The sequence below is a fragment of the Periplaneta americana genome, chromosome 2 (genome assembly GCF_040183065.1).
Source record: "Periplaneta americana isolate PAMFEO1 chromosome 2, P.americana_PAMFEO1_priV1, whole genome shotgun sequence".
NCBI classification, from domain to species: Eukaryota; Metazoa; Arthropoda; class Insecta; order Blattodea; family Blattidae; genus Periplaneta; species Periplaneta americana.
The window spans coordinates 134,607,994-134,635,633 of record NC_091118.1 but is presented as its reverse complement, the minus strand read 5'-3'; the positions used below and the strand labels follow the sequence as shown (position 1 = coordinate 134,635,633).

The window sequence follows — 27,640 nt, the reverse complement described above, 5'->3', positions numbered from 1 at the left end:
TGCTAAAATTGTTTATCGCCCTTAGCAATGCTGCCTGGCTAGGTATGAAGCAGCTAATCTCAGATCTAGTAGCAAGCATGAATAACAGCTTGACCACTGAAGGAGATCAGTCGGTTATTCCTGGTAGTTTAATGGTTACCATGTTCACCTCTGGATCCGAAGTTGGTGGGTTCAAACTCGGTCGAGGTCAATGAAGTTTCAAGGTTGATAAAATTAAAAGTATGCTCCTCTTTAGAAGGGATTTACATGGACATTATATGCATCACAAATTTATGGCATGTGAAAGGGCTTGAGAAAGCATTACCAAACCTTTTCCTCACATAAGTTTCCTTATTTCCATCCGGCTATTCCCTTCAGAGTTTTAAGATATGTTCCTTGGCCGTGTTACAAGGAGCAGGCTACTGGAGGATCGATATCGTCAAGGAACCAGAAGTTTTGGCAGACTTAAAGGAAGATGGAAGGATGATCTTCCTTGAGAGTGGAATGGGCCATAGGGCTTAATCACTGTAAGAAGAAGAAGAAGAAGAAGAAGAAGAAGAAGAAGGAGGGATGCGAAATAAATAAATAATGGAAAAAAGAGAATAGGTATAGGGTAAATTAGGGTCTGTTGGACAGTTGGGCATGTTGGACACTTTGTACTTTAACGTGTTACCTCGCCACTTGTGGGCACCAAATTCTGCTAGAAGTTAATGACAGAAGTAGCCCCACTCGTGGCTACTTCCGTCCTTGACTTATAGCAGAATGTGGTGTCCACAAGTGGCGAGGTAACACGTTAAAGTACAAAGTGTCCAACATGCCCGACTGTCCAACAGACCCTAATTTACCCTATAAACGAAAGCGTAATAAAGAGAAAAGGAAGAAAAAAAAAAAAAAGGGAGAGGGTACAGCAGGTTTGAAACAATCTTATATTTTCATAAAGCCTATTTTTTATCTTTGTATGTCCTGACTTTGTGGCCACCTTGCACCTTTTTTCATTGTATATTTCATCTATACAACTCTAGTTATTTTTAGATCAGACACAGCTCATAGCTAAAAGCTACGAGGTAGAGCACTTCTACAGAAATTTGAGGTAGTATATTTTTTGATAATGGAATTTAGAATTTAAAATAACAGGAAACGATTTGAAATTTTACTCTGTTCATTCGATAACTGTTGATATTGGTAGATGTTTTCAGATATAGAACATTGCAGGCTCATCTACGAGTACCAAACTGCAACACTCTGTCAAACAGAACTGGAAGACGTGGTTTGAATGGGGATTTATTCTTTCTTGTTTACATGAAGGCTCTTATTTCTATGCCTGAGCACAGCTTACCAATCCCTACACAATTTCACATCTAGTAGCTTATATTAAAATAAAAAGTTCAAAACGGAAACAGAGTGGCTGAACCTCAAGCATGAAGCTCTTTCTGTTTTTTTCATTCACTATGCATTAGGTCATTAACTGGCATTTTAGCACAACACCGTGACAAGATTAAGGAGCAGGTAAAGTAAAGGTACTCCCTTATATGCCATGAGTACTCAGTCTAATAGGAGGCTGAGAGAGACCTTAGGGCCATTCTGGAAGATTGGTCACGAGAAAATCCCATCACCACCCGGAATCGAATCCCGGATCTTCCAGTCCATAGCCAGCTGCTTTACCAATTGAGCCATCCAGCTAAGGAGTAGTTATTTGTTAATATAAATGTTAACCATCAGGTAAATTTATAACATTTCCGTCACATAGTACTATAAGATATGGCAGTTAATGGCAACGAAGGAAACTTTTGTTCATAATGAACTCGTGATTTTTTTTCCCTCCCAATGATCATAATATATAATAAGAACTAATTTCACTGTTCTATCTACTTACAAAAATAAATTGAACATTTTTAAAAATAATTTATTGATTTAGAGCTATACAGACCACTTATAAATTAAACAAATACAAGAAGAATAAATAAATGAATATATAAATGATGAGATGCGTAACAATTCACAGTGGTATGTACTCATATACAGCCTTCTCCAATTTTAATATCACGACTGTTATAGATATAATGTGCGATATAGTTTTGGAATTCCAAGATTTAATGTACTGTATTTCTAAATAAATTCAGGCTTAATCAAAACAACTAATAATGTAATTCAGTGTTAGAAAAAGATAAAACGAAGTGAAAACTTATAATTTAGAATTTAGTCTTAAGAATGTTATTGAATTATGATAAGATATTAGCTGGCTTATCATACAAACGATATTTTACGTTTGCATATGATGCCAACTTGTTGACTTGTCTCATTACTTTTAACAGTGTGCTTTGCTTTGGTGTTACAGTAGAGGAACTTGCCTTCAGTATTCGTTGTCTTATCAGCCCACACATAACTTGCTAGTCATTGTCAACCAACTAGCATGAAATAAAACCGCGGTTCTTCCTCCTCTCCTCTCCTCTCTCCCTAGCTACTCATTACGAAAATAAATTTTAGATAGTGCAAGAGCTGGAGTCAGCAATACCAAATACATACAATACCTACCTCCTTCATTAAATCTGTGTCAAATTAAATTATTAAATAATACAATGAGATTTAAACAGTAATAGTATAGTATAGTATAGTGTATATAGAGTATAGAGTATAGAGTATAGAGTATAGAGTATAGAGTATAGAGTATAGAGTATAGAGTATAGAGTATAGAGTATAGAGTATAGAGTATAGAGTATAGAGTATAGAGTATAGAGTATAGAGTATAGAGTATAGAGTATAGAGTATAGAGTATAGAGTATAGAGTATAGAGTATAGAGTATAGAGTATAGAGTATAGAGTATAGAGTATAGAGTATAGAGTATAGAGTAATATAGTATAGTATAGTGTATAGTATAATATAGTATAATATAGTATAGTGTGTAGTATAATATAGTATAGTGTGTAGTATAATATAGTATAGTGTATAGTATAATATAGTATAGTGTATAGTATAATATAGTATAGTGTATAGTATAATATAGTATAGTGTATAGTATAGTGTATAGTATAGTGTATAGTATAGTGTATAGTATAGTGTATAGTATAATATAGTATAGTGTATAGTATAGTGTATTGTATAATATAGTATAGTGTATAGTATAGTATAGTATTAGTTTAGTATTTATTAGCTGTCGTTATAGCAAAAGCTAATGACATTGTCAAATTACACATGTGAAATTATCGTGCAAAAATGAAAATTATTCTATTACAACACTAAACATAAAACAAAATGATCACAAATACTCCTTAGAGTTTACAATTGAGAGTCAAGATTATCAAAAATAGGCTAATATCTAGATGAAAATTGTAACATACTGATTACAAATATTATTTGATTTGCTCCGTTTATATACAATAAAACAAGAATTAACTTAACAATTTATGTGAATTTCCTAATATTTATTTTTTATTGGGTTATTTTACGACGCTGTATCAACATCTAGATTATTTAGCATCTGAATGAAATGAAGGTGATAATGCCAGTGAAATGAGTCCGGGGTCCAGCACCGAAAGTTACCCAGCATTTGCTCATATTGGGTTGAGGGAAAACCCCGGAAAAAACTAAATCAGGTAACTTGCCCCAACTGGGATTCGAACCCAGGCCACCTGGTTTCACGGCCAGACGCGCTGACCGTTACTGCACAGGTGTGGGCGAATTTCCTAATATATGTAACATAGTTCCATTCAGAAATAATTTCTTTAGTATATATGAATAATTTCTTCATTGTTCTATACATTTTTATAATCACTAATTAACTTTACAACTTCTTTACTCCGTTAACTTTTTAAGAAATTACCTGGTTTACTAGTTTCGAAGTGTTATCTTTCAAAGTCTAGGCTTTGGACAATGACACTTGGACACTTCGAAACTAGTCAGCCAGATAATTTCCTGAAAAGTCAACACAAATCAGTGAATAATTTCTTCTTCTTTCTTTATTTTTACATGCACTGTCTTCGGAAGAGGAAGGAGAAGGATAACACACTTCATATTGATAACATGACATATTATCCTTCTTTTTTTTTTAAAGAAAGTAAGACAATTCTTACATTACATACCTGGAACATGGTAGCTGCTGGAAGAAGTTGGCACACTGTAACTTCAGTTACTCTTATCTGGCCTGTATACATAAAGTGCAATATCCTTGCCATAGCAGTTGGACAAACACCTTGTAACTTCACACGTGACATTTCACATTCTTTGAGGCCGCCTGTGAACATTGCCTGAAATAATAAAAATAGCTATTAACCATGACAGTTTCAAAATGTCATTAAAACTCTAACCTATGAAAAGAAAAAGTTGTGAATGGAAAGCCTTGAGCGATAATAGGGAAACTAACTTTTTTTTTAACATGAGGGCTCTATTGTGTTTTTATGTAGTAGGCCTACTCGTTTCTCGTAAAAATTAACGAAGTAATTAGGCGACATTTTCATTACCTAAAATATGACTAATTTAAAATAAAGACATACTGAATTATTTGCGACACATTTTCCAGATTCTTTAAGTTTTAGAGTACCGGTAATAACATCTCATAGATAAAGTTCTCTCTTTTTTTTTTTCATGGTATCCAAACAATGGCCTTTTCTTAAAAACTGTTATACGAACTTGGTTCATATTCAGTACCGGTACCGTACTTGTGAATAAATTTTTCCAGAAACCATGTACATAAATGATAATAATTTATACTAAAAACAAAGTTTTTTTTTTTTTTCAGTGCACAAAGAATAACGAGAAAGTTTGTGATAAAAAAAACTATTTACATATTTTCGCTGATTTTGTGTATTTACTTTTGTATTATTATATTATTATTATTATTATTATTATTATTATTATTATTATTGTTGTTGTTGTTGTTGTTGTTGTTGTTAAACAGATATGGTTCTAGGATGAGATTTTACCAGAAGTTGTAACAAATAAAATTATTTTCCGAAATTCGGCATAACATATTATCTCGAATACAAAGCGGTCTGGGTTCCGTTGTGAGTCAACTTATCTTTATTGGTATTCACTCACAGAAAAAGAACGACTCATTTATTTAATTCAACTTGCCGCACTACAGCAAAGAATCTCCTTCTTTGGTGAACTGTTATCCGTCCTTAGTCAGCATGAGTTTTAAAAATTGTACTCTCTAAACACCGTGGGAATTCCCTATCTGTCTAAATAAATACATAAAAGGATTTGTCACTCATGAAGCTGTTACTAACAGATGTTAATTCGCATAAGAGGTCAAATGTATTAGGATGGTTACACCTACAGATTCTCAAAAGTTATGAATAATTCAAATTTTCTTGTAATTTCATCATAACAATATTATACAAGCCACAGTTTTTCTGGTGGTTCATCATACTTGTCATTAAATCTGAGATTCGCTGATTCATACCTGTGTCAGGGTAATTGATTTTAAGGCATTTGGAAAGAAAGTAAAACTGAGAAACACGCATAATAGATTTGTAGCTTGTAAAAGAAACCTGTTCCTGTGTGAAAGGGCTCCACTTTCCCTCCCCTTAAAAAATGAAATTCTCCACAATAATAGACTAGTAAAATACAAAAAAGGGTCGGCAACCAACCAAACAATCAATAGTTCTATGTAAATCCCAAGAACAATCAATGTTATTACAGCTTTGTATATCGCACAAAGACCTTACATTATATAGGCTACTCGTGTGTATATTATATATACACATGGCAAATACATAAGTGGAGAAGTTATGTCAAGTCATGACCTGACACTGATATCATTCGGAACTGGCAGAAACAGGATTTTTTTTTTGAAAGGAGAGAAAAAAAACTTTAGAATACAGAGTACAATGACTTTTTTTTTTTTAGACCATTCCATATGAAGCAGTATTGTAATAGGAAATAAAATTTCAGGCAAAGTAAATGTGTTGAATTATTTGGCATCCTGTTTATCTTATGAAAGATTTTCAGGGTTTTGCTCTGAATTCAATTTCAGCATTTAATAAGACTGTTGTTCTTGGCATGTTGTCAGTTTGTATACTGTCGTCTGTCTGTCTAGCTAGCTGGCCGTTCATCAGTCTGCATACAGCCTTTTCCCGTAAAATACAATGGATTTTATTCATGATCAATATCCAGTAATATTCGTCTGGAAAGTGTTGTACGAAAAGTAAAACTCCAGAAATAACATGAGGTTAGTGAAGCTCTTGAGGGAAAATTGTCCAAAATGAAGATTTATTTAATGAGCTTTCACGAATTCCTTTCTGATATAAAAACGAAATGGTGTCAAATGAAACAGTATAGAGAGATCTATGTAAACAAAATGTTTGGTTCTGAGTAACCAAAATTACATTTTGCTTCGGAATTGCCGAAAGGTTTCCTTCAAAGTATCGAAACATCTACATGAAGATTAGATGACAAGATTTTTCAACTTTCTAGAATTCTACACCTTCCGACGTATGATATTATGGGAGGAGACTTGATGTAGTTCACACCATTTGCGCGATATTGATACTTTTCGTTGTTTTTGTGTGTTGTAAGTTTCAGAGCGGAAAGAAAGTTCCAGCAGTGAGAAATTTTCAACTTCACGAAGGGATTATTAATGGCACAAACCTAACAGATAGGTAATTTCAATTGCTGTATAATACATACAATGAAAAAGCTTGTGTTTTTGATGATACAATTTATTCAGATTCAATAATAATAATAATAATAATAATAATAATAATAATAATAATAATAATAATAATAATAATTTATTTACTATTATTTATTGTACTGTACAACAGCCAGAGGCCATTAACAGTTCAACACAAAGCATAATTACAAAATGACAAAATTATAGGTATAAGTCAACTGTCCGAAGACAGGTTTGAACCTTATAAGTAACACCAATAAGACATCATTCATGAGGCAACTAGGCCAGGAGATAATGGGATAGGGTGGCCAGTTCCTTTCCCCCTCCTCTGACACATATCAAGTGAGATGTACTGCCTGATAATAGATATACATATCAGCTAGAACCTCAATCAGAGGTTATAGATATATAAACTTATAAATTTTATTATTAGACTATTCATCGCTGGGCAGTGTTACTTTGTTATGAGAATTGCTGAGTTAAATTTACACACAAGTCTGTGACGTGCATTAAGGAAATTAATGAAGGTATTTCGCACAACGACATTATTAAGCACGTCTTGATTGCTAAAAAGAGGGATATGATTGTAATGGGGCATTGTGGCCTCAGAAAGCACATAAAGGATATTATTATGGGAACTCCAAGTATACGTTTTGTGGTTTAGAAGAATAAACCTCTTGGCATGTAAACATTAAAATCAGCGGTCATCAGCACAGTGCACCCTCGGGCTAGCTTCTCTTACCCGCGGATATCTGGTGCACTGGCGTGCATCCATGGCTGCTGGTGGATATGCTTTCTCCCTCTCCCTTCTGCACGACGGTGCATATTCCGATACACTCCTTACCCTTTACCCATTTCAGCGAGTGCTGACGGCCGCTGATCAATGGAGCAATGAATACGTAGGCTTGTTACTTAATACATTCCTGAACTCTGCTAGTCTGACGATGCGAAGAATTCTATTTCTTCACCGAAGGCGTTTGCACATTGGCATTCATGCCTATCGATTGCAATACAGTAGGCGTGGATAGTTAAATTGACAATTTACATCGGAAAACGGCTGATAAATGTTGTATGAAGCCCTGCCGTAAATCTTCGACAAGCCTTCCAGTTTTGGTAACCATTCCACAACCGAGGAGGATGTATCATCAAAATAGATTATGAGAAAGCTTCAGACATCGAATTAAATTTTAGTTATTTCATTAAAGTGATATGCACAACAAGCCTACTAACCCTGAAATGACCAGAGTTAGCCCACTTTGTCTCGTAGTCTACTCTAATTATAATTCTGAAATTTCGGAAACTTCCAACTTTCGAGATAATAAATATTGTATTATTCGAGTAAAATAATGTCACGAATGAAAGATAAGGCAGAAACACAAATGAAAATTTTTTGCATTCATTAATATAGGATACGGAACACATGAGTTCATTACTCTGAGGGTAGGAGGATTGATACAAATTGATAAAGATTAAAATTAATGAGGAAGTGTTGGTTCGTGCATGACTCATGGGCCATCATGGAATTGAACCACGACAAACTCCTTCCTGAATTTTCTACCGTGTGAGAAATGAACTTCGTGTATAAACCTGGGATTCTATCCACCAGCCGGGTTTTTTTTTTATCTATGTATCTCATGAGTTTCTTCTTCAGAATATGCGAAACTCAATACAAGTTAAGAAACAGTGCTAATATAATTCAATTATTATTTTTCAAATAGCACTAAACATTATTCAGGAGAAATGTGGGGAATTATTTGAAATTAATATATTTCTCAACTGACGCTAAATAACATAGCAGTTGGTAGTGTCGTTAAATAATCAGTTTTAAAAAAGTTTTTTTTTTAACTAGGATTTATGTTGTTTCATTTGGTACTACTTCTATGAAATATCAAGAAGAAAATTAACTTATCTTGGCTGATTTCTTGAAAATTGTAATTTTCGTGGATATTTTTCTAAATGTAATGTTCTATTTTAGTGAAATGAGAATGTGTAATGTGCATATATCCCGGATAAATTGACAAAGAAATGCTGAATATGAACGGAATTCGTCCAGTTATGGAGGAAATTACAGAACGTTGAGAGAGAAGGTGAAAGGCTAGGTGAGAGCGAAAGAGAGGGTGAACAAACTGCATTTCATAAAGAAATTCTCTAATGCGAAAAACCTACATTTCAATGAAAATTTCGAAACTGAATTTTACTTATTACAATAATCTTTCTGCGTTTCGAATAAAATAAAACGGTAATTAATTAATTAATACGGACATAAAATGAATAAAACAAAATACGCGAACTAAATTAATTCAGATTAAGTCTTTTAAAAGATATTGCTTTCATAAATAAATATATGTGAATTAAAAAAAATTCATACAAGCGTCGTGAATTTTGTATGTGTAGACTTCGCACATGAAGAGTAAGAAATTTTAATTAGTAAATTGAAAGAGACAACAAACTGACGAATAATATTAAGAAAGAGACAATACCAGAATTAATTCGATAAGTTTTCTGTAATTGGTACGAGTTTAATGATACAAATTATGTAGACCTAGTGCACAACTTCTCTCTTCTCATCAGCCATAGTTTGCGGTCGTAATTCCACAAATTCCAATATATTTGCTAACTAGTCATAGAATCACATTACATCTAGTAACGTTTATTGTTAGTAAAGAAGAAGCTCGAAAGCGAACGTGAGGCTGCAGGAGTTTCTCAAATATCGCAATACATGCATGACAATTTTTTTTTCTAATAGAACTTCTGGGGGAAAAATGAAAATTATTACGATGAAGCTGTGTTAGAAAGAGTGAATGATGAAAGGATAATGCTGAAACTGATCAGGAAAAGAAAAAAAGAAAGAATTGGTTGGGTCACTGGCTAAGAAGAAACTGCCTACTGAAGGATGCACTGGAAGGAATGGTGAACGGAAGAAAAGTTCGGGGCAGAAGATGATGTCAGACGACAGACATCATCAAGATAATATGGATCGTATGTGGAGTCTAAATAAAAGAGGAAAGGCTAGAGAATGCTGGGTTTGCAGTGAAAGATCTGTCCTAGGGCAGAAAACTATGAATGAAATGAATTATTAGAACATACATTTTTAAATCCATACTTAAGTGAACAGTTCCATTGATACAAACTTTATCATAAATATTAGTCAGCATATAACTAAAGCTTTCATGGTTATGTTCAGAATTTGACTTCTGGGTATACATGTATGTAGTTCTGAAGCATTCTAATGTTAAGTTCCAGAAACGGTGGTATATCCAAAAGTCTACTTTTGAACTAATATTTCAGTTAAGGTTGTCAAATACATGATCATATTCTTTCAAATAACCTAACTTCCAAAGTCACAACATTTCTACAGCTCGAACTCTGCCTACTCTAGTGCCTACTCCAACAGGATAAAACACTTCAACACACGATAATGATGACTACAACACTCTACAATGTCACGCTGCCTTCTGTGGTACAAGCTTGCTGATCGAGAAATGTACTGAGTTGCGTAACCATGTCTATTAACCGGCATATAGCTGCTATGTATTAAATTCATAGACACTGATTAATGATTACTGTGAACCAAACATTTTTGGAAAAAATGTGGCCTACAGTGCTACATTTTGCATACTCTACTTTGTCGAAGAAGAAGAAGAAGAAGAAGAAGAAGAAGAAGAAGAAGAAGAATTTCGTGAGTTTTTAGTATCAGGAAATAAAAATTTAATATCTTTGAAGCAAATATTATACTAGATGTGTGTATTTCCCAGATGTATTCTACGTATATTAGAATGAATATGAACAAATTCCGTTCATTAGCTACTTTTTTGTATACGTGAAGAAACGGTGGTGCAACTGACCACGCATCGCGACCTAAGGTCTGTTGTGCAACCCTTATCTTAGTATTTTATCAAGCCAGTGACTAAGATAAAAGCAATTGCCAATTATGCTCCTCAGTGACATTTGAGAGATCTTTCTCGATTTCAGGAAGTGATAACTGGGATGTTGGAATCTGAGACAAGAGAAATCTTTAGTCACGTCAATTATGTAGGATGGTGTTTCCTTTGCATACTTACAGCCCGTGCGAATGAGGTTGTCAACAAGTCCTAAAACGTGAAGATGTCATTTCAAAAGGCAATGTCCTTATGAGAAACTGTCATTTTTGATAAGTTTTCTGGAGATCTCTGAAAGTTCCTTGTTACTACTGAGGATAGATTCTTGACAGATCTTTTTGGTTTGTCTTTCACCCTTTGCATTCTTCCACAAACACCTTTTTCTTAAGCATTTCTTTTGTTCATTTTATTACCATGCATGAAGAAACTGTTTCAGGACCAATTCATTACCAAAGACGGAAAGTGTAAGATGCGTATTTTTGTAAAAAAAAAAAAAAAATCGAATTAGAATTTTTGTAGCATCTCCATACACTCGATATACTTCATACAATGAAACAAGCAAGCAAACATTGAATTTTAGCAAGTAGGCCTATGTATCATTTTCAGTTACACAATTTATTACTTACTTTTCCATTATACGAAGTGCAGAAAAAAAATATCGTTGCGCTATAAAAGAATCTATTTCTAGATTTTCATGTGGAAACAAATATTTTCAGCATCAAAAGATTATTTCTGCTATGCAGTCTGCCTGTCCGTTTGTGTACGAATTTACCCTATAAATTATTAATTGAATTTCATTCACGTTTAATACAGTATTTAAGAGTCAATTCATTACATGACATAAACTGTAACTTTAAACAAAACATAATACGGCAGTACAAAATTTAAAAGAGTAACATGAAATGAAGGTTCACTAATAGACTATTGGATTGAACATCTGTCAAGGTGCATAGAAAGAGGAGGTAATAGAGGTTCAACAACATCAAAACGAAAGTTATAACATAATTTTTAACTATTGAACTAAACTCTAATGTTATGTTATATGAATCTATTGAATTAGAAGTCATTTCTATAGTCTGAATAGCAAACACAAGACGTAGGTGTTACTGAGGAAAAATCTTGATATGAACAATATTATTCTGCTTACAAACATGTAGAAGTGACCCAGTCACACTTACATTTAACAACTGAACCTCAAACTGTAGTGTAGATGTAATGCAACAATTACCTTGAAATATGGACTAGCTGAAGCTAAAACTACTTTATGCGCATGGAAGAGCTCCCCTCCAACCTCCAGAATCACATCAGTCAACATATGGTGACTTCGCATCATTAGCATCATCTGTAATCAGACACAATTACACAGTTAATTAATAATTCTCTTATCTTAAATGAACAATATTTAATTATAGTAACTAGCACAGTTCTTTAAATTTCAGGTGTGGTTGATTACTGTATTTCTGCTAATCACGTGTGATCTTCTATGAGTCTATGTAATGTCTCACATCTCCTACAGTTGAGATTCGTTCTTAAATATCACGGATTCAGACCCGACACAGGAAGAGGAAGATGGATTTCTCGCACTACATTCATAGTACAACCACAGCCTACTATATACAGTCACGAAGCTTAAGTTGTTGAGGGTACTAGGAACAACAGACTGTGCCGATACTATTTCGAATTGTCTGTAATGAGGCGATAGTAGCGATCCTAGTGGTTAGCAACTACCTATGGATGCATATTCCTACGTATTGAGTTTCGTGACTATATATTAGACAGTGGTACAACTTCCTCCCAAAGTGAAGTGAAGCTAAGGCTATTACAGTGAAACTTGTTCAAATCGGAACCTGAATAATCCGGAATCCTGTCTATTTCGGAACAATTTATTGGTCTCCGCGAAATTCGTATGCATTGCGTGTATTTTTTTTCGCAATGAAACGAAAACTGTCTGCTGCTGTTCAAGATGGAAATAATATTTTGAACACACTACTTTAATGTAAACTATATTTTGAAACAATAGAAGGCAAGTGTAACTTATTAGTGATTTCGTGATAAAGAAAGAAGTTGCGTAAAATGTTGCACTATTATTAAAGTGATGAAATAAAAGTTACCGAGGAAAATGAGAAATGAAGCGTACGGAAAATAATGTTGAAATTTAGGACTGGAAAACTCAGATGTAACACTTTGAAAAATAAATGCCGTATCATGAGTGAGTCAATGATGGCTTTTAGTCCAATTAAATGTACGGTGATATACAGTACAATAGTATAGTATATTATAGTATAGTGTATTAAATTTAGTGTATTTAATAAACTTTATAGTGTTTATACAATTTATACAGGAAATGAGATTTTCATCAAGATCATTCACCAATTAAATAAGCGATAGGAAGCTGATTTAATGTCAGTAGTGTTAAACGGAATATTTTCTACTTCCTACAATTTGCGGCATGCCATTTTGTTTTTCATTTATACAAATTATAAAATATTCCATTTTAACTTCATACCTGAATAACACGGAAACCTGTTCACAACGGAAAAAAAATAGGACCATGTCACTTCCGTCTTGAACAGGTTTCACTGTATGTTAAATTAAGTTTGTGGCATAGGCTAAAGAAAAGCCTTACAACATTAGACTAATTAATTATAAATAATTATATAGTCATTCCCATCACTTTTTATGGTTAGACATGGAGTCCTGTTCTGTTCCTAAACAGCAATAAATTAAGCTTCCAGTGGTCGCACGCGGACTGTCGCTTTACTGAGAACTATTAATATGGTTTTCCCGCGTACCTGTCATCCCTATTTCTTCCAAATTTTCATGGTTTTCACTCATTTTATAGACACAAATTCTAAGCTCTCAACTCACATTTGTTTGTCAGTTATTAACGGTTGAGGAGCAAGAGTCCTCAGAGATCTGTATATAACGTTAGCCGAAACTGCTTCAGTTACTATTGTTATTATTAGTCCTTGCTAATCAGTATAGGTCAGTTTACAGTAATAAGTTATATATTTATGTTATTCATCCGGCGTGTTGCTGCGATAAAGGCGAGCCTTGAGATGCGTGTTCAAAATTGTTTTGGCTACATGGCTTCGAGCAATAACATAAGGAGCTTGTTGTCTCTTATCGTGGTTTATTTAAACATAATGTTCTTTTAAACACAATTTCTTTCAACACAGTGTTGCTTTTAAAGGATTTTGGTTATACACCAGTGTGTAACATAATAATTGTTATTGTAAAATATATAACAATTTTCTGAGTGTAACCAAATTGCAGTAATAAAATTACAATACATTTTGGAAATGTTCACAATATAAGCACATTGGTTAATAATAAAATAAGATTTCACACATAATTTTTTTAACATTCATATTTTCTGACAAAAAATGTTTTCCCATAATGTCTTGATGATTATAAATAAATTTAAGCCCTTTTATTTGCTTGTGGAGTGTCAGTCCGCAGCTACTACTCGGTGACTAATTTTCAGCGACTACTGTAGGATATAACGTTCCATAAAGATACATCTAAGCTCAATCCTTGAAGTAGATGATGATGATGATGATGATGATGATTATTATTATTATTATTATTATTATTATTATTATTATTGTTATGAGGACGACGACGAAAGATATATCTCTGAATTTCGTGCCATAGGTTAATAACGGGAGGATTTGCGCTGTGGAACAGAGCGCGTATGAAATGCAAGGGGCTGATAAGTAGGTGACGGATGTTGATGAAAGTCATTTTCTTATTTTTCATATTAGGACGATGCCTATTAATATAGAAATCCTTTCTATGTTAATATCAACGTAAAAAATAATTTCTTATATTGCATTTTTTTACGTTTTTGAACTAATAGGTCATTTTACATTTTTTTTTCGGCATTTTTTGGTCATTTTTAATACTTTGAAGAACTTTTAGATCATTTGGAATGCATTTTACTTACTTCTTTACCGATAGGTCTGTTAAATCTTTTTCTAAGCAAATAGATCAGTAGTAATTACCTACTGAATAAGTTAATGACAATGAAGTTTGAGTTTTATAGTTTGAAACAAACTCTGAAGTCCATTCCTCATTCCACTGAAGGCTTCACTTCACACAACGGAAGTAATATAAAATGCTTGACAACAGCTTAGTTTAAGTAAGGGCTTTGACCGCTACTGTTCTTTTGTCGGTACGAGAGTGTCTTTAGAATTTGTTTGGAAAGGGGGGGGGAACTTTCACTGTGTCCTGGACAGGACGTTGTGTTCCCAACATGGTTCGGAAGGGATGTCTACTAAAATAGACAGTATTTTTAACACAAAGATTGCAAGAGTACACGCTGCGCTCACAATTTGTTTTGTCATTCACACACCCTCATCTGGAAGATCTAGTAACAAAAGCGAAGAGCGGAAGGAGGAGGAGACGAAGAATGAAGGCACTGACATGGACCACCTCTGATTGAAACAGATTGTAAACCCTCATTAAAATCTACAGTTTTCCCTTAAAACTTGTATTTTGTTGCATGCTATTTTCCTTCATCTTACAAGGAGAGGACACGCACTGTATATCACCGAATGAAATAAGATTGTGTGAGATGAAAGTACAAGACGTACTTTTAAAGTCATACTTGGTATGGGTGGCCAGTGACCCCTCGTTTTGGAAATATTGACTATTGTGTGTGACATACTTCTGTTAGGAGCCTAATAAGGAAGCAATAGACTGTGTAACAGCGTAGGTCATATGGTTGGGTGCTGAGTTGTTATCCAGGCAACCTGAATTCGAATCTTAACTGGTCCTATATTGTTTCTTTTAATAATGATTAATAGTGTAATCACAATTATCTATTTACATATATCATATTTCTCAATGTATTGAACGCTTCATCATGTTTTAAACAAATTACTAATTAACTAACATTGTATTGTAAAGAATAAACGATGAAATATTGCTCACGTAGGCAGGTAAGTTGTGTCACTAGTGTCTGTTGTTTCTATTCCACTTCATTTTGTACATGATACGTTATGATAAATGCCATAAAACCACACAAAACATACATATTTCCTGCACCATGCACAGCAAATGAAAGAAGGTTGTAAACAGTCACACACATTTTTCCGCACTTCTGCTGCGAAACAGACATCCTTCACATTCACAAACACTTCTCGTTCGTTTATTAATTTTGATGCATACCACGCATATTTTAACATGGTTTTGAATATAGGAGCTGACAACTGAAAGTGAATAATAATAATAATGATAATAATATTAATAATAATAATAATAATAATAATAATAATAATAATAATAATAATAATAATATCAAGCTTTAAAAAATGAGAAAGCATTAGGGTTCGAACTTAGGTTGCCTGGACGATAACTCAGCATCCAACCATATGAGCTACGCCGTTCCACAGTCTAACGCTTCCCTATTAGTTATCTAACGGAAGTATGTCACAAACAATAGCTTATATTTCCAAAACGAGGGGTCATTGGCCAGCCATACCAGGTATGACTTTAAACAGTACGTCCTATACTTTCATCTCACAAAATCTCATTTAATTCGGTGATATACAAAGCGTGTCCTCTCCTTGTTAGTCAAATTCCAGGACGTTGCCTCCTCTCCGAGATTTTCAGGTCAGTCATTGAAAGAAGGTGACTAATTTTTAAGAAGTTGTTGTGCGAGCACGGTAAATAATATTTAAATGTTATTTTCTTTTAATTCCATGTCATTTTTCCATTAGTTTAAGGGCATTTTAATTATCATTTTAAGTAGATTTTTAGGTCATCAACATCCGCCCCCTAATGATAAGCTACCGCTCGAGCCGCGGAGTGGAGTCCGCAGTACAATAATCTCCCTGTATCTGCACAAGCGTACAAAAAAGAACAAGGAAAGGCGCAGCATTATGTTGACATTATTGTTTATTGTTCTATTTAATTTTATTTTTACTTGTACAGGCTATTCTCCATGATCTTTAGTCTTTCCACTGCCCTTCTGAACCTCTTCCTACATCGCTTTGATGACGCTGCCACACCACAAATTACACGCTTCTTTCTGCCAGGAGGGGACCAACAACTAAGAAAATGTTTTGACCATATTTCTACCGACATACGTTATACATGTTTATGTCATCGAGTTCGTGCTTCTACTCTCTCAATAATCATTTTTTGTGCATCCATTTCTGATCGAATGTACGTAAGTTCTTATTCATTCCTTTATATGTTGCAATCTTGATATTCTCATAATTATTTTAAGATCATCCATTTCTATCGCAAACACTCTTCTACGTAATTGTTAATTTCATTGTCCAACCTTCACGTGCATATGTAAGAATTCGTTCCACTAATTTCAAAACATTTTGTTTTGTTTCTCTTAATTCTCTACTCCAGAGAATACCGCTCAATGATCTAATCGCCCTTCTTGTAAAATTGATTCTATTCTAAAAATCCTTTTCACACAAACTATACAGAGTGGAAGTGAAATAACCCTGCAGATTTTCTGAGCGAATAGCTCATGTTGTATGTAACAAAAAAGTGTAATGCCATATTGGTAGAAAGTTCACAGTTTTCTCAGAGAAAAAAAAATGTTCCCCCCGCCCCAATGTTTAACCAACCTCTCATTCTGTAACTATTGCGAGTAGGATCGTGACTTTTGTCCATATCGATTGAAAATCTAATAAAGAATCATTTATTCCCCTGGTGTAATTCAATAGCGTGGACAGTTTTCGTGTAAATTTAATTTAAAAGCCACTAATTTCAACCCACTGAATGATGTGAACAGATTGCAACGTCGTAGCGTAGCGAGAGAGGGAGACTCACGTAGGCTACAGAGACAGACTTGAGTTCGTTGACCTCTTACAGCTTTATTGCTAGAAGAAAGATTACTGTGTTAGAGGCGATGTTGCCGGACTGTTGAAACTTCCAACTTAATTTTCTAATTAACCGTGCATTTAATTACAAAACGTAATAAGGTTTTCTATCGCCCCTGCAGGATTATTTCACTTCCACCCTCTATTAATCAACAATTTGATCTAAGATAATATTTAAAGTGATAAACACTTCGAACTACTAACTGTTCCATTTATTTTCAAAGCTTCACAATTTCCTTCCACAATCATATATTAAATCTTGCTTAAATAAATCTTAAATCCTCCTAATGTAAATGAAATCTAACTAATAGTGGATTGTCATTTCTGTGAAGTGAGAAATACTTATAAAATAATGGTTAATATACTCCATTCATAAAACACGCACCTCAATAATTTTATTGTTTATATGGAGTTTAATGTATAAAATAGATCCCGGTGTGCTTCGCGCTAACCTTCCAACTAGATGGACCAGGTTCGACCCTTGGCCTGGTTGTGATGAAATTTGTAGTAGACAAAACAGTGTACGTAGGAATTTTCTCGGGTACTTTCGTTTCCCTCTTTTATTCTACCAACACATTCCACCTCCCTCTCATGTCATAACATCTGCAATAGTTAAAATAGGCTGGGATGAAGTCTTGAGGATGGGCTAATCTCCGATGCTGATATCAATAAGATTTATTTAAAGGTGTGGGACTCCGGCTCCTGGGGTTTATCAGGATTGAAGCAGGATGGCTTACCTGTCAACATCGGATTCACGAATGCCACCCAAACCACCTGTCGGACTTGAAACAATAATGGCATAAGTATAAAGGGCGCGCAATGGATTAATGAGTGCCAAGGTTGCATAGATTCGGCCCTCGAAAAGCCAAACCAGAGTATAAAATATTTTACATCTATATTTATTTTTTAATACGGTAACATTTTTTAGTAGGTTATTTTAGGACGCTTTATCAACAGCTTAGGTTATTTAGCGTCTGAATAAGATGAAGGTGATAATGCCGGTGAAATGAGTCCGGGGTCCAACATCGAAAGTTACCCAGCATTTACTAATATTGAGTTGAGGGAAAACCCCGGAAAAAACCTCAACCAGGTAACTTGACCCGACCGGGAATCGAACCCGGGCCACCTGGTTTCGCGGCTAGACGTGCTAACCGTTACTCCACAGGCGTGGACAGGTAATAACATTTTTTCTCCATACATAAAAAATATATATATATATATATATACATACACATATACATACAGTGTGTGTGTGTGTGTGTGTGTGTGTGTCTACTATATATAATCACATTTCCTCGAAATAAATATTTTTAGTGTATTTGATAGTAGAAAGTTTCTGACTAGCCTTTTGTTTGTTCCCTTGCTTAGTCTTTTTTCGTAAACTATTTTAAAATTTTGTTCATATTTACTATCTCTGAATCAATTTAGACGGAATGGAGTTACTCGAAAAAATATAGAATATTTCTAAAAGTATAGAAGGGTTGTGGTATGTCCAAAACTGTATCTAACGATTTTAGATACAGAAATATTAGTGGAAAAAGAGTAAGGACAATAATATGTCTATAGAATCTCTTATAACAGAACAGGCCTAATCTAAAATTTCGGGTAATCCGAACCGAAATTTCGAAATGCATAAGTTCTCAAAATTTTAAACGTAAGAGAAATAAAGAAGAAAAATATAATATTTGGCAACGAAAAATGGTTTCATTGTTTTTTTAAGAGATCAAAATTCAATAATGTCTTTTGGAAGAGGACATACACCTTTTAAGTATACTGAAAAATTGGTGAAATTCAATTTTTTTCATCAATGAATAGGCTTAAATCTAAAACCTTGAAATTTTGTATGCTCAATATACGCTGTTTCTGCAATTGTAGGCTATACTATTTTCAGATATTTTAATATAACTATTACAGTACATCAGTTATTCATAGATTTCAAAAAGGCGTATGACTCGGTTAAGAGAGAAGTTTTATATAATATTCTTATTGAATTTGGTATTCCCAAGAAACTAGTTCAATTAATTAAAATGTGCCTTAGTGAAACTTACAGCAGAGTCCGTATAGGCCAGCTTCTGTCTGATGCTTTTCCAATTCACTGCGGGCTAAAGCAGGGAGATGCACTATCACCTTTACTTTTTAACTTCGCTCTAGAATATGCCATTAGGAAAGTTCAGGATAATAGACAGGGTTTGGAGTTGAATGGGTTACATCAGCTTCTTGTCTATGCGGATGACTTGAATATGCTAGGAGAAAATCCACAAACGATTAGGGAAAACGCGGAAATTCTAGTTGAAGCAAGTAAAGCGATAGGGTTGGAAGTAAATCCCGAAAAGACTAAGTATATGATTATGTCTCGTGACCAGAATATTGTACGAAATGGAACTATAAAAATTGGAGATTTATCTTTCGAAGAGGTGGAAAAATTCAAATATCTTGGAGCAACAGTAACAAATATAAATGACACTCGGGAGGAAATTAAACGCAGAATAAATATGGGAAATACGTGTTATTATTCGGTTGAGAAGCTTTTGTCATCCAGTCTTCTTTTAAAAAATCTGAAAGTTAGAATTTATAAAACAGTTATATTACCGGTTGTTCTGTATGGTTGTGAAACTTGGACTCTCACTTTGAGAGAGGAACAGAGATTAAGGGTGTTTGAGAATAAGGTTCTTAGGAAAATATTTGGGGCTAAGAGGGATGAAGTTACAGGAGAATGGAGAAAGTTACACAACGCAGAGCTGCACGCATTGTATTCTTCACCTGACATAATTAGGAACATAGAATCCAGGCGTTTGAGATGGGCAGGACATGTAGCACGTATGGGCGAATCCAGAAATGCATATAGAGTGTTAGTTGGGAGACCGAAGGGAAAAAGACCTTTGGGGAGGCCGAGACGTAGGTGGGAAGATAATATGAAAATGGATTTGAGGGAGGTGGGATATGATGGTAGAGACTGGATTAATCTTGCTCAGGATAGAGACCAATGGCGGGCTTATGTGAGGGCGGCAATGAACCTCCGGGTTCCTTAAAAGCCAGTAAGTAAGTAAGTAATTATTACCGTTACGTGTAATTAACAATTCAAAATGGCAGCTGCATTTGTACACTGAAATGCAGTTTCCCTTATAATTTCCACAAATATCAGTATTTCTAAGTGATTCTTTTTCTTTTTCTGTTTACTTATGAATGTCATATAAACAACATGACAGAATCTTTGAAATATCTTCATTTATTCTACTATAGTTTCAAGTTGTGACAAAATCTGTCCCTGCTATTATTTTATAGTGCTAGGTCAAATCAAATGATTATTTTACAAATCGCACTTGTCGCATGTACTGAATACACATTAATATACGTAGGCCTACTTTCTATAAAAAGTTGGACATTAACTTTTTAATATCTGGGAAACGGTCTTTACGTTGCAAAGAGAAAGGACTGAATATAAAAATGGTCGTGACATTTGTAGTTCTCTATTAACGCACGTGAATGGATAAGTAAGGTCATTTCTTAAGAATGACTGATAAGTTAAATATTAGTTTATTAGTTTGAAAGTTTCACTTTGTAATTTATTATTCTCCAATGTCCAAAAAAGTCCAGTTATCTTAGCGAGTCACCTCTTTTTATGAATCCAGTGCCGTTACTTCGCCGCAGACAGAATTTAACACGAGGTAAGGGACTTAATTACCGCATAAAATTTACAATGAGAAAATGTGTCGTTTACATAGAAATGTTTACTTGACATGGGAGATAAATGAAGACTACACTTAGGCTATATGAAACATTTTGAAATCGAATTTAACACAACTATATTTCTCCTGTTTGAGAAAATGAAATTAATTAAATGTTTCGTCACTCAGCAATTTGTTATTCGCTGTCTACCGTTTATAATTTTAAATTGTCGTAGGCTGTCACAAACTAATAGATTTTAATTGTACGTCACTGAGCCTAGCTCTCGACTTACAAAGGGGTGTCACAACCTGAAAACACACAGACATTTTTGGCGTAGGCTTTCAATCATTAGAAAATACTATTTAAAAACGGTGTCGTCATTAACTTTCATTAGAAAGAGTAGTTCTGTCATATACTGTGTGTAAGAGGTCTTAGATTCTACTGTCCAACATTGGTGACAACACACAAAGTCGAAGTAGATGAACAGTCAGATAATCGTGGCTTGTTAGCCGAAACATTGTCACGCTGTTTTGGATCGTGTGGCACTGTAGATTTCTCATCGAACAGAGAACTCAGTTTTCTTCACTTAAATCCTAGTTTTGTTACAATTTTTCTTTAAAATAAAATCAACCATTGGTGTGGTCTAGGGGTAGCAAGCGGTACTCGTGCTGGGATCCTGCGCTCAAGCGTGAGTTCGAATCTATTTTGGGTTGATCACATGGCTGAATTATTTCCGAAATTTCCCCCAACTGTAACACGAATTTCAGGTAATCCCATGGTGAATTTTCGGATTTATAGTTAAAATACCATTTCGCTATTCCACCAATGCTATGTGACTGCTCACTTGGTACAGCATAATAACCTATTTAAAAAGATGAAAATGAAAATACGTTGCCCCTAACTTCAGATGTTGAAGTGTAGTATATAAAAACGTGTTTCCCATTAGGTACAGACCTAAAAACATAATTTGGGCCACCTAAAGTTTCAGAGTTCCAGTTATATGCGCAGTATGTTATAACTGGAATTTGAAAAATTCAGGTGGCCCAAATTTTGTTTCTGAGTCTGTACAAAATAAGACGTTTCCGAAACATAATTATGACTATGAAACGTTTCACTAAATTGGTTCGTTGATGTGTAGCAGAAGGTAATTTGTTATAAACAGTTAATGAATAGGGCCTGGATTGTTTCATATTACATTTAGTATGTAGGCCTATGTTACAAACTGTTAACTTGCAAATCTCGATTGCATTTGGTTGCAAAAATACGGTCATTTTTCATGTTATTTTTTTACTATTAGGTAGTTCTCTCAATTTTGACAGATGCCATTTTCTTCAGTTATTCACAACTATCTTTTTTATTTTTAATACGTTCCGGTTATATTATTGGAACTCAGAAATAATGCAAAAACTGAAGATAGAAAATGTAATAGAATGCACAGGAACACACACGAGGATGAACGAAAAAAGTGTTCCAAACAACTCCTGGCAAGGCAAGGTACAAATAAATGCCAGATCAACTGGTTGACTGAACGATGGATCAAGACCGTACTAGCACAGTCTAGTATAATCAGTCACGAAGCTCAATACGTAGTAAATATGCATTCATAGATAGTTGCTAACCACTAGGATCGCTACTATCGTCTCATTACAGATAATGCGAAATAGTACCTTCACAGTTTATTAATCCTAGTACCCTCACAAACTCGAGTTTTGTGACTGTATATGCTATACTGTGGTAATAGGTCATACGCCTATAATAGCAGTCTGCATGATGACGATGACGATGACGACGACGACAGTTATAGATTTAGTTCTCCCAAGTGATGTAGGCCTATCTAACTTGCAGTAAAGTAAGCATAATGTTATGCAATAGAGTAGTAAACAGTACATTCACCCACACTTCCCGCAAGCCCTAGAATTATGTGATCTGCATGTAATTCATGGCTATAGAATTGTGATGTAAACGGTACACATTATTCCAATTTTTCTTTTAAAATTCATGTCAGCGTTACGCTACAATACGAAGACACTTTGATACAAATGCATACAGGCACTACACTAAAAGAACAGTCTAGTATATACAGTCACGAAGCTTTAGTTGTTGAGGGTACTAGAAACAATAGACTGTGCAGGTACTATTTCGCATTGTCTGTGCTGAGGCGATAGTAGCGATCCTAGTGGTTAGCAACTATCTATGAATGCATATTTACTACCTATTGAGCTTCGTGACTATATATACTAGACTGTGCTAGTAGCTTATATTTCGAAAGACCAAATACCGGTACCCATCTGGTTCGATTTAGAGTTTAATATTATGCCAAATTAGAACCGGTAATAATACTAATGCGCGATGTTTCGATTTGCTTTCTACAGTCTAAAGATAGTGCTGAAAGAGTCAAGTGATCGAAGAATATGAGAATAAAGCCCAAGTGTTTAATTACTGAATATTAAAATTTAGAATATGACCACAGACACAAAAGAGATGTCGACTGATATGAAAATAAACTCATATTATGTGCCTTTTTCTGGAATGGCTAAATATTAAGTTAAGCTATAGGTAGCTTTTACAACTAGAAGATCATTTTGTTCGTATTTACGTTTTTACCCCAACAAAATCTGAACCGTGGTTATGAAATTATCGTTCTACCAGAATATTTTTTAAAGGTATTCGTAATATATTTGGCCATCTTCAAACCATGTTGGCAGGCCTGGGAACACGTAGTAAACAATACGTAATTGTAACATGTGCACGAGAACCACGCTGTACTTTAAATGTTACGCATTCCATTCTCTAAACTGTGTTTAATATAACTAGCCAGGATTGTTTAAATTGCAGCTCAATTGTCATACTTTCTGAAGGAGTGAATATTTACAAATCAACCAACTATTCTTAACTCAAAACCTAAACAAACTTGACATTGAAAGAACTAATTATAGTCACACTTATAATATTGAATGAATGTTTGAATTGAAAGTGTGGAACGGTATCGAGTAGCGATATGATTCAATGTAGCATTATGAAGCAAGTTAATGCCCATGAACTCCTGCAAATTATAGGGATTGTTTTAAAACTCTAGTGGTACCTCAGATGCGACCCGGCTTCGTGTGAATGTACGGGAATTAAAACTCGTATCTATATTTTGTGTAAGAATGAAACTCGTAAGAACAAAATGGTCAAAACTATATTCGGGGAAAGAAATAATTATAAAAAAATAACATATTTTAAAGTTTTTAGAATTAACTCAGGTATAGATCACTCGTTATCTCTTGAAATGAAATGCTATTATAGTAAGAACCTTATGGTGGGGATAAGTGAGCTCGCTAGCTCTAATATGGACACATCTCAATATTACTTAGAAAGTTCTATTCAATCATTTATTCGCAAAATGAAGTTTTATAAAAATGAAAATTCATGTTAAATTTGTCTTATTTCTAGGCTAGAACTCTTTTTTTTATATATAGGCCTATTCTAATTTTTAATTTCACAAGTAATATAGGCCTACCTGATATATAGATTTTGTAAAGTAATGTAGATTTATAAAATTATTAGGATTTATATTTACTGGGCAATTCATAATATGCCTAAGTAACATGAGACACAGTCACATCTGTAACATAGGCCTACTGACTGAAATTGATAAATATTTCGTATAAATGCCTGTATTACACGAATTGTTTGTTAAATGGTCATTTTTTGTGACAGGATTCAGTTGTTACCTTAACACAAACTGTCACAGTTATAGTATAAAATACCATGGCAAACATTTTTATTTTAAGAAACTAATGAAAACGTCAATGAAAATGAAACACGATTTGGTTTACAAAGACATTACAGCTAAAATGCCGTTACAAGAACACAGAAAGTAAGAAAAAAAATTAAAAGGAAACTGCCATGAACGACAAATTAGTCTAGCCTATAGCTTTTTAATAATAGTACGTAAAATTTAATTTCTTGGGTCAACTGAACAGAATCTAATATACTTCTTAGGCCTATCTGTACTGTTCTTTCTCATCACAATTTTTGTATACGTAGGCCCTGACTTTCTATTGTTACTCGTCAAAAATCCGTAGCTTATGTTTCTTTTTGTTATGATTTTTCATATTGGAATACATATGTTGAAAAATATTACAAAAATCTTAGTTATTCAAACTCCTACAGTTTTGTTTTATAAGTGATGAAAACTACACTCAGTTGTCTGTCACTCCTGAAAACATGTAAATAAAACGTAAATTATGCACTACGAACACGATGGAAGCTGCACTACGAATAGACCCTAACGTTACGGAATTCGAAATTATGAAAATGTACGTAGAGAGGGTAGAAAACTTATCATTCGCATATTTGGATTTTTGTAAGTTTATAATAATAATAATAATAATAATAATAATAATAATAATAAATTATTATTATTATTATTATTATTATTATTATTATTATTATTATTATTATTATTATTATTATTATGTTTAGCTTCCTGCTTTAAATCAAATGCTGTGTAGAAAAAGGTACATACAGTAGATATGGACCAACACTTGACAAGCAGCAATGCGAAGGGCCACAGCTGAGACAACACAGGACAACGGACAACACCCAGTCTCATGGATGAAAGATAAATTTCTTCCAATGCCCACGCCAGGAATCTAATCATGGAGTGAGTGCTTAGTTGAAAACGAACACGCTTTCTACATAGCCACAATGGCGGGCTAAATTGTTACTATTACTATTGTTACTGTATTACCGGTATTGATTTTTAACGCGTCTTTCAATTACGAGAAACCGTGATGTGATTTTGAGCGCAAAATTGTAGCCTTACATTACAACAGCAATGACAACAGACTAACAATATTTCTTTTAAAAAATCTACAAAAATGTTTTAATATTTTATTTATTAAATTTGTAGGATTATCACTATTTTAAAAAAGGATACCTGGGATGTTGGTATTACACATGGAATCCAGAATAAGCTAGCTTTAGCAATTTAGGGAAACAAGTGTCGCACTGTATTCAGATCAATACGGTAATAATAATACTACTATTACTACTACTACTACTACTACTACTACTACTACTACTACTACTACTAATAATAATAATAATTATTATTATTATTATTATTATTATTATTATTATTATTATTCATTGAGGGAAATTTTCTTTCCTTGGTTGGCAATGAACACAGGAATGCAAAACTTAGGATAAAAGAATCCAGAAGGGGGGGATTTTCTAGCTTTCACCCTTCAATTCAAATAATGCGCAATCAAAATTATTTTTTATAAGCTCGAAACGCGCAAGAAGTTAAACTAATGCAACAGGAATGTCTGCTTTAATGTTTGATAACGCGCCATATAAGTTGAAAATTGTTTGGAAATTTTTATTAAACACAGATGTATTTTGTTACATAAAATCGTATAGGTTATACGCAAACGCCATCTCATTTGATTTGGAAAGTTCTATCCTTCGAATCTGGCACTCGCTGTCATCTATTAGTTCAATAAATTTTCGTGACATTATATAGTAAAATCCGTATTTCCCGCGAAAGTGCACAACTAACATAAGAATTATTTAAAATGACTTACACGTCGCCTGCCCGCACGACATCGTTATTGGAACATTTCCCTTCTCTCGTTTCCTTGCCTCTTGTAATTATTTGACGCAGAATGACTAGCACATTTCTAATGGAATTTTTCAGTAGTAAACCGATGTACAATAAAAATAGACTTTCCTTTCACATTTATTAGACTTACCTGCATTGCCTCTTTGACATAATTGGCCATACAGAATGTCATGTCTCCTAAATCTCCGGCTTTATCCATTGGTCCAGAACTAGAGGCGGTTTGCGGCAAAGGAGTAAAACACCGACCCTTCGACCCGCCCGTTGTGTCCATTGTTGGAGTACCGAGATAATCCTCTTCTGCATCCATATTTATAAAAAATTAAAGTCAACACAAAATTTACATAAATCTCTTCACAGTTTGAACTTCACTAACTCGTCTCCTGGTTTAGTTTACCGTATAGTTCACTCCACTATATTTGTTTCACTGGAAGTAAGTAAATGTAAGCCATACTTTATCACAATATTTTGAGCCTCCTTCATTTAAATTAAAGCACTGTCGAATAAATATACTTATGTTTGTTATTTCAAAAAAATATTAAACGAAGTCACTTATCTCTGGGTTTGTATTTCACTTAAAACTTTCGCTGCATACTGAATTATTGTAATATCAAATAAAACACTATGTGAAAGAAAATCTCGAACAACACTTAAAATCACTTTTTGTCACATTATGATACACTAAGAACACGACATTGCGTACATTGCACTTTTAACACACCCGATCTTCTTTACTAATTCTTCCGTTGCCATCTTTCGCTCTAGAAGTAGGGGAAATCAGCAGTTGTAGAGGGGAGGGGGAAGATCAGCAGGCACTGTAGACGAGAAATAGGAGCTTGTCTCCTACGATCTTGAAAGAATGTGGTCTCCGTCGGTAACGTATGCTTTTGTTAAGAGTCATTGGAATGGAATACGTGAAGATGACGGTGTGCTTCGATAACTCCCCACTTACGTTGGCATGAGAGCTGTACATTTGAAAACAAAACAGCTGAGTCACTCTTCACCTGTGGACAACAAACAAAAGACAGAGATGAACATACCGCC

The 27,640-nt window shown here is 34.1% G+C and overlaps 1 protein-coding gene across 3 annotated transcripts in view; it reads right to left on the bottom strand.

Moving 5' to 3' along the window:
* Keap1 (kelch like ECH associated protein 1) overlaps positions 1-27,640 on the bottom strand; it is a 188,180-nt gene that overhangs the window by 18,496 nt on the left and 142,044 nt on the right. For 2 of the 3 annotated variants that reach the window (XM_069818454.1, XM_069818455.1), the window contains exons 2-4: positions 26,730-27,600; positions 11,697-11,810; positions 4,057-4,221 (exon numbers count right to left, since the gene is read on the bottom strand). In XM_069818454.1, coding sequence (XP_069674555.1) covers positions 4,057-4,221; positions 11,697-11,810; positions 26,730-26,906 — 456 coding nt within the window. In that variant the 5' untranslated portion in view covers positions 26,907-27,600. The remainder of the gene's footprint in view (positions 1-4,056; positions 4,222-11,696; positions 11,811-26,729; positions 27,601-27,640) is intronic. The other variant, XM_069818456.1, reaches the window with a different exon arrangement.